Source organism: Scleropages formosus, chromosome 9 (genome assembly GCF_900964775.1).
Source record: "Scleropages formosus chromosome 9, fSclFor1.1, whole genome shotgun sequence".
Classification (NCBI taxonomy): Eukaryota; Metazoa; Chordata; class Actinopteri; order Osteoglossiformes; family Osteoglossidae; genus Scleropages; species Scleropages formosus.
Genome location: NC_041814.1, coordinates 27288717 through 27300104, shown reverse-complemented (window position 1 = coordinate 27300104; position 11388 = coordinate 27288717). Strand labels below are relative to the sequence as shown.

The window sequence follows — 11388 nt, the reverse complement described above, 5'->3', positions numbered from 1 at the left end:
GGCGGCCGGTTACAGAAAGATGTGTCCCGATGACGCGAAACACTACGAAACGCAATTCGTTTCCAGGGCAACCGGTGTGCGGCAGAAGCTGTCAAAAGTTTGCGCGCAGCTGGGCAACGCCTGTATTTACATTTTTGCATTTAGCCGACACGTTTCTCAGAAGCAACTTACAACATTCAGGTTACATTTATTTACCCATTTGTACAACTGATTAATGTTACTGGAGCAATTAAGGGCAAGTACCTTGCTCAAGGGTACTAGAGTCACAGGTGCAGCTTGACCCTGTGACCTTTGGGTCCAAAGGCAGCAGCTCTAACCACTATGGTGCCAACTGTCCCGATGGATGGGAGGAACTGGAGCGGAAGGGTGAGGGCAAAGTGACACGGGAGTGTCCTACGTCTCTGGGACCTGCTGCAGAAGGCCTAGGGAGACACGACGAATGAGCGTGATGAGGAGGAGGTGCCGAATTCCTTGCGGAACGGCCTCCGCTCAGATGTACTCAAACTTTCGACGGGGACGGCGCTCTCGAGCAGCTCGTCGTAAGCGGGATACCAAGGGCCTCGCGGAACGCCGTATTTATCGGCTTGCTGATTCTAAACGCGATCAATCAAGAGCCGCTCGGCAGACGTAAGAATTCAATATTTACCTTTGTATTGTTTATGGTAGCGCACCGGAGGATTATTGTGTCAAATAAAAGGAACGCCAAGATTAAGCGAACGCGGAGCTCGAGGCCGCCGGACCTTCTCGGGCACATTCAAGGAGCATTCGTCCCTTTACTCGAACCCGGAGCTGCCCGCGTGTGTGTGTGTGAGACGGAGGCCTCCTGTTTTTATTCAAAGACCTGCAATTGAGCGGTGCTTCTCGGCGAGCCAAATATAGATCATTCCGGTCACTGGCGCTCCTACTCATATCATGATGACGAGCGCGAGGAGCTGCCCGCCGCCTCCACCTGGGATTTTCAGAGCTCCTTCTCCTGTCTATTTTTACGCCGGCGGGCGTCTCGGTTTCCCGCGCTTCGGGTTCTTTACGTCGCGAGGCGAGACACGAGTACAGGCAAATCCTTGCGCGGTCAGACTGAAAGGCACTGCATTATTTATTCTCTGAAAAGATGCCCTCGTTGAAAAATTTACCAAGCCCCTTTCTATATTTTTACACATTTTTTTTTTAAAAAAAACTTAATTCTTCTCAACCAAGCTGTGCGTAACTGCATTGCTCAAGTGTACCTTTTAAAATACAAACGCGTGCTCACGAAGCCCATTTCAAATATGTAATAAATCTGCTCTAAAAAAAAAAAAAAGCCTCACATTACATTTGGATGGAAAAATGCAGAGGATTTTTAAAAAAAAAAAAAAAAAAAAAAAAAAAAAACCCGGACAAGGTAAGATGGAAACAAAGTCAAACAAGAAACAAGCTCCTCATCCTACTTGTCTGGAATAATCTGCATTGACAAGTTTATTTCTCTTTTTTTTATACATCTATGTACATTAAAAATGTACATTCTTACAAACGTGAACCGCTACCAGGGTAGCGGCTCGGTGAATGAAACGTACAACCGAAAAGTGCAGGGAGGGGAGGGATCTCGAGACGTCTGAGGGCTCCAACTGCGTTTTCGCACCCAACAAAGAGATATGAAGAAGAAAAAGAAAAAAAAAAAAACTCCAATTTCGTGGCAGAAAGGACGAACCAAGTTTAATCTCCGTAAGAAACAAAATGACGCCGTTCTCTCGTTCTTTTAACAAGATGTGGGAAGGAGCAGCCGAGGTGATGAGAGCATGAAGGCAACAAAGGATCCCTCCTGGTTGCCATGGTTACCCTCAGTTTGGGAGGGGGGGGGGGGATAAACATTAACGTCACAGCTACGATTTGGATAGTTAAATAAATAAATTAAAATCAGTTTACAGTGCAACATTTCCTATAGTTTCTCTACAAAGGCAATCATGAGATATATACAAATGCTTATAAACCGATCAAAAAAAAAAAGAAGCTTTTGCACAAACAAATGTGTACAGTACCCAGCACAGGCGTCGTTGTTGTTGTTTTTCTTGTTTGTTTTTTTCTCCACGAAGAAAAGTCGAGAAAGAGAGAGAGAGAGAGAGAGATGCTATAAACAGGATCTGTAAACGCGAGTAGGAAAGTAGAACCGCAGTTCCCAATGTAAAAAAATAAAGACGATAAGAAACAGGTCTATGCGCGTTTGCCCTTGCATATATAAAACAGTGTAGCTTAACATCCAGTTGATTTTGTGCAGTGGAAGTGAAACGAAAAGTCGTCCTGCTGGACCATATGCAAGGTTCGAAGCGAGCTGTCAAAAACAAAATACCAGTGTAAGCCTTTTTCAATGCATTTTACCCATGACCGCTGTGACCGGTCCTGACCATAAGAGGATATTCTGATGGGTCTCCATCTGTGTACAGAAGAGTTCTCTAACCGTAATTCAGCCCCAACTTCTCACCCCCCCCCCCCCGGACTGGGGCTTCCCAGAAGCTTCTGGAAAGGGGGGCCAAACTCGGAAAGGACTGTCTCGGGAGACACGCGGCGCGGCTCGACGCCATCGGGCCCGACCACATCAGACGTATAAAACGAGAGCGAGGAACAGGCCTGACGCACTCGACTCCAAAGGTGGGTACGGAGAGGGGTGAACATTCATGTGTGCACGTTAACTTTAAAAAAAAAAAAAAATTAAAAAAAAGTGGATCTCACCATGAGTGGCGTAAGACAGTGCTGTTACTTTTCCCCCCGTCTTCAGTAAGGCTAGACCACAGAATGCCCCAGAGAGGGCGTCCGAGGCTATTACGGGCCCCAGGAAAACCTCGCAACTCGGTTCCAAATAAGAAACCTCAAGAATAAGAATAAAAAAAAGATTCTGCAAACTAAAAATTAGAACGCAGTATAATAGAACTGCAGAACTCGAACCCACGGTGAAACGAGCTCGCCCCCCGGAGCCGCTTAAAGCCTCCTAAACCGGGGTGTCCAAGGGCCACGTGTGTAAAAATCACAGTAAGCGACGTACTAATGTCTAACAGTATCTGTTGAAAAGTATTCGTTCAAATGTTTACACCGAAAAAATTATTCTATTTCTGTTTTACCATATTTCATAATTAAAAAAAATTAAATACAGTAAAAAAAAAATTTTTTTATTTTTTTTCAGTGCAGTGTGTGTTCAGGGGTGTGTAACTATAACTGTATTATTATGGGATTCAATAGAACCTATAGTATTTATGGTACATATAGAATATATTTTTCTATATTTTATGTGTAGTGTATGTTGTACAAATGCTCCTGTGGGCCGCACGTTGGACATCCCGGTCCTCGACGGCGTCAGCTTCCCACCTTTCGTTTAAACAGTAGTGCGATGGCAACGCCGTCGCTCAAGCGGCAGCTCAAAAACGAACGAAAAAAATCCAAAAATATCGAGCGTCTTCTTAAACACACGTCGCAATAAACTGCAGTTTCGTTTAACGTCCGCCGGCTGTTTGCGGGCCCCCCCCTCCCCAACCAAATATGTCATTTTATGCATATTCTACTGTACCCACTCAAAAATCACATATTTCGTAAAAAAAACATTCCAAAACGAATGCACATAATTGCATACGTGAAATGGGTGATGATGTATATGCTTTTTGCGCGATGTGCTGCATATTTCGACATATATTAGAAATATATTCCTTGCGGTTCGGGATTCACATTTAACCGTAAAATGACGTGTATATGTTTTTCCATAACCAAACACAGCACAGGATGCTGCCGTTGTGCCATGCACGTCACACAGTTAAAATACGTATACTTGTGAACATCGGGGTGTGTGTGTATGTTTGCGAACGAGTGCGCGTACAGTACACGGACGCAGCCGCGTACCACCCCGCCGCAGTTGCGTGCGCTGGGACACGCGCGTGTCCGGGGTCCCGGAATCCCCATGGTGGGTCGCCAGGGTGTGGGAGCAAGGGCTGCGAACACCAGTCGCTCCGGCGCTATTGGATGTAAGCGTCCCTGGTCCACTCGCCATTGTCCCCCCGCTTTCTGGAGGGCGCCTCGCCTTCGCGCTCCCGATCCCGCTCGCGGTCCCGGTCGTAATAGTGGTGGTGGTGGTGCTCCCGGGACGGTCGGCCGTGGTGACCTCGCTGCCGGTTGCGCTCGTTGTGGTCCTGCTCGTGGTCCTTGTTCCGCGACGCCCCGTGGGCCTCGTCGCCACGGTGATGGTGATGGTGATGATGGTGGTGGTGGTGGTGGTTGTGCTCACGGTGAGAGGCTGGCTCCGCCCCCATCCCCGGCTCCGCCCCCGTCTCCCCGCGCTCCCCTTCCTCCTCCTCCTCCAGCAGCTCCTCGCGGGGCTCGATGTAGGCCGAGTCCCGGCTCTCCTGCGTCTCCGAGTCCAAGGTCTCCTGGCGGGACAGGCCCCGGGCGGACTTGCTGCTGCTGCTCCGATGGTGATGGTGGTGGTGGTGGTGGTGGTCTGTCCGGGTAGACGAGGAGCGGTGGTGCGCGTGCTGGGACCGCCGGGACGACTCCGTCGCCTGAGGCCTGTCGCTTTCTCCCTCCGCCTCTCGCTGCTCCTCTCGAGAACCTTTCCTCTCCCCGCCGGACTTGTCAGACCTCTGCTCGCCCCCGGAGCCCTGGGTTAGCAGCACAGAATTGTTCAAGATACACACACGCACCGTCGATTGTCCCGCATACCTAACTAGAGCCCTAGAAGTCTTTAGAGGAGCCCTGCTCTCCTCGAAGGTTTGGCCCGTTCATCTCCCGGACACAGTAAATGTCCTAACGACCGGCGCCGATGCGCTACTTTTATTTCCACTTCGCTCTAAAACTTGCGGTTGTGTTGCTCGGATCTGCGCCACACACTCTTTCCGCGCTCAGTCGTCTCACCACGTTAATCAACATTTTCGGTGTCTGATGCATCACCGAGACCAGTGGTCAATTTAGAAGAGGGGGATTGAACTGCTGCTTCAGAGTAAGAAGATGCTTTGCTGTTGAGATTTTGGACAAAAACATGGTGGGACAGGGAGGTGGTCGTCACTTAGGTACCATCACATAATTGCGTATATATATATATACACACACACACACACACACACACACACATTGACTGAAACCGTTTGTCCCAAGTAGGGTCGCAGCGAGCCAGAGAATAACCCAGCAGCACAGGGCATCAGGCTGGAGGGGACACACCCAGGACGGGACACCAGTCCATCGCAAGGTACCCTAACCGGGACTCGAACCCCAGACCCACCGGAGAGCGGGACCTGGTAAAACCCACTGTGTCACCGCACCCCTGTGATGATTTTGCTTTAGTCTCAAATGAGTCTTCCTCACACGATCATCAGAAGCCCTACTTCCAGTGCTGTGAAACGGCTAACCACATGATATGCATCTTCTCCTACGCTGTCGCAAAGTCCAACCAACATAAAAACAAGGTCTTCAAAAAGTTTGTACCTGCACACTGGTGATGGGAGCAGGGCTGGCGGGCAGGGCGCCTGCGACCAGCTTGGCTGCCAGCGGGTTGGGTGGGCTGGGGCTGGAGCTGGGCGGGTGGGTCGACTTCCAGTAGGCCTCCAGGTATTCGGCCATGTGTTCGCACGCGTCCTCCAGCTGGTTCTCATCCAGGATGATGTCAAACATCTCCTGGAGAGCGTTGATGTGCAACAAAAAGAGCCGCAGTTACCTTACGCAAACTTCATTTTCATTTTCCAAAGCTGCTTACACCGAGTTACCCGTTTATAGGGCTGGGTAATTTTACTGTATCAGTTCAGGGTAAATACACTGATCAAGGGTATTACAGCTGGAGGTGGAACCAGGCTCCTTTAAGAGTAAGTTGACAACTCTAAACACTATGTTATACTTATGAAAAAAAACAAACAACAATACTACTACTACTACTTCTTATTGTTATTATTTAATTTATTCATAATAATAATAATAATAATAATAATAATGACAACAGCAAGTCAGTCTCCCCTTTAAACCAAAAGGAATCAAATGGTTTATAATGTATGGTCCCTGTTATGATTTCTAAATTACAGGTGTTATGTTCACTCAGGTGTGAAATGTATCCCTCATGTCTGTGTCTAATGGTTACACACACTGTTATGGCCTGGTGTGTGTTCAGCGCTGCTGGAGCCACCAGTTTGAGGCCTCCGGAAACGGTCGTCGCCGGGTCAACGTGGGGACTCGCGGCGCCGTGTAGGCGGACAGGTGGAACCGGGTGGGGACTCACGGGCGGGCACTGCGCCAGCTTGTCCGCTGCCACCATCTGGACGTTCAAGTGCTTCGACTGAGACTTCCCCCGCGACTTGATGAGTCTCTGCAGGACCTGGGCGGTGAAGGAAAGGAGAGAGGAGGGAGAGGGCGGCATGTCAAACGGACAGAACTGGAACCCGAACAGTGTAGATCGGAAGTTCGTTATGCAAATATTTGCATAATATTTGGATATTATGTATCTGTATATATGTCCTATCTGTTTGTCTGATATTGGAGTTGTCCTCAAGTCTTCTCATTTTCCATCATTTACATGTAAATTCTGTAAAATTACGGTTTCCAGTGGCACGAACTCTGCTGCACCCCGGGATGAACACAAACACCCCCTTTCCCCATCAACCATGAGCCCTGCAGCTGTTGCCCAGGCCACCTGCAGGAGGCACCCTGCCTCAGAGAACCCTCCAAAGCGACTGACAATGGTTTAATACAGCAATTTACCCATTTATACAGCTGGGTAATTTTTACTGGAGCAATTTAGGGTCAGTATCTTGCTCATGGGTACTACAGCTGGAAGTGGGAGTTGAACCTGCACCCTTTGGGTCCAAAGGCAGCAGCTCCAATCACTACAGTACCAGCTGCCCCCGTGTGAGGTCTGCACAGAGCACCACCACAGAGAGACCACTGGGTGGCATCTATCCTCTGTGGAGGATGCAGCTAGAGCTGAAGGAGGGGTCAAAGGGCACAAAGGGGCGACTGACAACAACAGGTTTTTGATCAAGAAATGGAGGAGATATTTAATTATTTTCTCCAAAGCTATTTCCAATGAGCTCTATGTAGTGTTATGAGCCCACACACCTTATTCACCGCGGTGACTTACACTGCTAGATACACTACTTACACTACTTACACTGGGTCACTCATCCATACATCAGTGGAACACACACACTCTCTGGGGGAACCTGAACAGCATGTCTTTGGACTGTGGGAAGAAACCAGAGCACCCAGAGGGGACCCATGCAGCCATGGGGCGAACATACAGACTCCACACAGACTGAGCAGGGATCGAACCCACATCCTCTCACACCACACAGGCGCTGCAAACTGGACCCTAACACAGCAGCACAGGGCACAAGGCTGGAGGGGGAGAGGACGCACCCAGGATGGGATGCCAGTCTATCGCAAGGCATCCTAAGTAGGACTCGAATCCTAGACCCATCGGAGAGCAAGACCTGGCCAAGCCCACTGCGCTACCACAGCCCCACACATCATCTGAAGCCACTTGTCCCATATGGGGTTGTGGGGAGTCAGAGTCTAACTCGGCAACACAGGGCAAAAGGCTAAAGGGGGAGGGGATACACCCAGGATGGGACGCCAGTCCATCGCAAAGCAACCCGAGCGGGACTCAAACCCCAGACTCCCTGGAGAGCAGGACCCAGTGCAACCCACTGCACCACCACACCCCTCCACACACCTATAATATTCATGTATATATACACACACACACACACACACACACACACACACACACACACACACACACACACACACACACACATTTTCAGAACCACTCATCCCATACGGGGTCACGGGGAACCGGAGCCTAACCCGGTAACACAGGGCGTAAGGCCAGAGGGGGAGGGAACACACCCAGGACGGGACGCCAGTCCGCCGCAAGGCACCCCAAGCGGGACTCGAACCCCAGACCCACCAGAGAGCAGGACTGTGGTCCAACCCACTGCACCACCGCACCCCTCACTATATATAGACATAAACAGTAAATATTATATATATGCGTGTGTGTATATGATTTTAATGTACTATGTTTGATCCCGCCCTGTTTAATGCTATTACACTGCATGTTATACATGAACATATATGATGCTGCAGAGGGAAAATAAAGGGATCACCCAGCACTGTGCAGCCCGCATAAGCAATAATGTCAGAAATTATGGGATATTTGTCATCCTTTACTGGACAATGCATTTTTAATATTTTACTGTCACTCTTTGTTCCCATGTTGTGTCGTGGTGGGAAGGTTAGTTAGTGCCAGAAAAAGATCACGTCGGTGCATCAGTCACACCGCAGGTGTTGCCATGCCTCGCTCTGCTCCACGCCTCTGGCACGCGTGACAGGTGTCATTCGTTACCGAGGCGACCCGCGGATGGGGCGCATCCACAAGCCAAGGCGGTGCCCTCTATCAGCATTCCAGCAATACTCGAGATCATCAGTCTTCTTTCGGCAGATTGGGACTGGAGCGCGAGCATGAATATTGAGAATATACTCATCCAGACAGCATATTCTTTCCCTGTGTGTGTGTGTGTGTGTGTGTGTGTGTGTGTGTGTGTGTGTGTGTGTGTGTGTGAGAGAGAGAGAGAGAGAGAGAGAGAGAGAAAGGTGCAACCTTGGAGTGAATGCAGCTAAGATGGATACATCCGTGACCCTACCTTGGGCGAGGAAATCTTGATGTAGACGATGATGGGTGCCAGGGAGGTCTTGCCCAGCTGCGCCGGGTGGTTGATGGTGTCGGCGTCCAGCACCACTAGCTGCAGGGTCCGCGCCAGCTCAAAGATGCGCTCGATCTCACTCTGCACTTCAGCTGCAACGCAGAGAAGGTGCCGCCGGCAATGTCACCCCTGGCTCAGCATATTCACCCATTTACTTCATTGTGTCCGCTTAGCAGATGCTTCTTGCCAAAGCAAGTTACGCAGCTTAACGGCTTGACACTTTGCCTATTTATCGCGCTCAAGGACACGGCAGCAGAGCGCCTACTGGATCGTGGAGGAGCAGCTTCTCGATTACAAATCTAACACCTTCGGCTACTACGAAACCCGCTCAGGTCTTTGAGTGGAGCGGCTCCACATCACGGACCGAAAAGAGAGGTTAAGGGTAAGTCTTACTGAGATGGATTTGACTCATGGTGACCATCTGCGTGGTTTTCACGGTACGAGAGGGCAAGGAATAGGTTTACCGTGGCCTTCTTCTGTGCATGTCTACCGATTGGGAACGCGGAGAGAACGTTCAAACTCTGCACGCGCCGAGCCGGATCCGAACCTAAGCGCAAAGCTGTACCCCGGTACCAGACAAGATCTGCTGCTGAGTGTGGAGTTAGGTTCTTCAGATGGTCCGAAGATGAAGATGCTGGAAGGAAGATACTGCTTACGGCAGTCTGGGAATGAACACGCAACACAGATGACTTTAATATGGAAGAAACCACTGCGGCGGTACCGATCCGAGGAAGGTCAGAGCAACCGAGGCACGGAGATCCCGGGTGCCGACAGCAAGACGGAGCTATTCTCGAAGAGTCACGTGCTCCTCAGCCACGAAGTGACAACCGTGGGCCTCCGAATGTCAGAAGTTCAGGCTGTTTGCGCAGAAACACAGCTGTGCCCCCTCTAAGGCGTGAAGCATCGGGGTCCCTGATGAGAGGCCAGCGCTCATAACCAGGACTGATGGCTGCAGTCAATTCCCCAAAGCTCCTTAAAGTCACTTTGCTACAGGCTTTCGTCTCAGAGGACATCTCATCTCATCGCATCTTAGAGAACAACACAAACAGTGCATTGCACCACCAGAAGGAGAGATCTGGATGCACGCGTGATTCGAGAGTACAGCCAATTTGTCACATTCTGCCATAGGAAACGGTAATCTTCACACAAGTAGCTGCAGAAAGGGTTATCCATTATTCTGCAAATTGCTTTTTAAAATTATTAAACACAAGCTTACGACGGACTGACGAGATCAGGGGAGAAGTGAGTCCGAAAGATGTGGAAGTCGTTTTTTCATGGAACAGGGACATTGTGGAAGAGTTCATGGAAGAGAGACACAGTGGAAAACTTTTAAATGAAGAGTCATTATGGAAACTTTTTTTTATGGAAGAGGCATTATGGAAGATTTCTTTATGGAAGCTGCATTGCGGAAGACTTATTGGGAACCCCGACATATCCAATGAGTCATAAAAGTCATCATTAGCATCCTCGGATGACCAGCACGGCCATGTGTGGATGGTGCTGTGCGATAAACGAATGGTGGCCAACTTGCTTTTACCATAACTCGTTAAAACAGATCTGCAACCATCAAACGGACCTCGCTAAGAGATCACTTTCTTCCTTCAAACCCAAGCCACAAACCAAGGCCTGCCTCCATTTGCCAATATCCATGTGGTCAATTAAAACAGTCTCTGGAGTTCTTTGTACTCTCCTCCTCTCTCTAATCAGTAGAGTTATGATCCTTCAACACATTCAAAGAGCTCCTGATAAACCATGAAGGACTCAGAACTGCTGAATCCCTCTCAACTGTCAAGAAGAGTTTCTGAACACATCTTTGTGCGAAGTGAGAAGTGAGTTTCACTTCTCTCTGGATCTCCCATCTACTCCATATATTTAAACTATGTCACTGGTCACAAAAACCTTTTGTGTTTAGCGAGTTGTACATCACTTTGGGCAAAAGCAGCTGCTAAAGTAATACGCGTAAATCTACGCACACCTGCAGAGTTGAAAACGCTGGTGAAATAAAAATGTTTTTGTGGAGAATTGCAAATATTGTAGTGGTTGTTGATGTAAAACCATAAAAGACTAGTGTGGAATGTCCAGATGCTGCTGCTGGAACCCTTGGGCTCTTCATTTAAGCTGTAGGACATATGAATAATATCCTAACCCTTAATACGTCAGATCATGGTAGGCGAAAGCACCTGAGAAGCAAGAAAATGAATGATGGACCAATGACGGATTGCGATGTTTTAAGATCCTCAGTCAAACTTATGCCTTGCCGCTGGTCACGTGACCCCGGTTTCCCATCTGCCGAGATGAACATTCCTTCTAGCTCTGGCTGACGGAAGAATTTCCCACAGGCTGAGAAGCACCCCTGAAGTCAAGCTCTAGGAGTCCACTTGCTCTGGACTTGGCATTGCAGGAAGTCCGGCATCCTACGTGTGCGGCGCTGTGGGAAGGTCTTCTAGCGTAGCAGGTGGAGCAGCGGGTGAGGTTCTGGAGGATCTTCAGTTAAAATCCTCTTAGTTGTGATTTAGCAAGACATGTAATGTAGTTTGAGTTTTCTGCAGTGGATTGCTTCAGTCTGTAAAGTGACTAACATGAAATTGCATCTGAATGCTGCGTGCAACCATTGCGGGACGATCCATATGCTGCATGCACAGCATTGTGGGAAGTTTCGGACACTATGTGCATGGCATTGTGGGAAGGTCTG

The 11388-nt window shown here is 49.1% G+C and overlaps 1 protein-coding gene across 9 annotated transcripts in view; it reads right to left on the bottom strand.

Annotated features, from left to right (window-relative positions):
* Positions 1-1889: 1889 nt before the first annotated feature.
* The window catches only part of cacnb2a (calcium channel, voltage-dependent, beta 2a), a 78766-nt gene continuing 69267 nt past the window's right edge, over positions 1890-11388 (bottom strand). For all 9 annotated transcript variants that reach the window (XM_018756841.2, XM_018756842.2, XM_018756844.2 and 6 more), the window contains 4 exons: positions 8637-8788; positions 6212-6307; positions 5431-5619; positions 1890-4610 (listed from right to left, as the gene is read on the bottom strand). In XM_018756841.2, coding sequence (XP_018612357.2) covers positions 3969-4610; positions 5431-5619; positions 6212-6307; positions 8637-8788 — 1079 coding nt within the window. In that variant the 3' untranslated portion in view covers positions 1890-3968. The remainder of the gene's footprint in view (positions 4611-5430; positions 5620-6211; positions 6308-8636; positions 8789-11388) is intronic.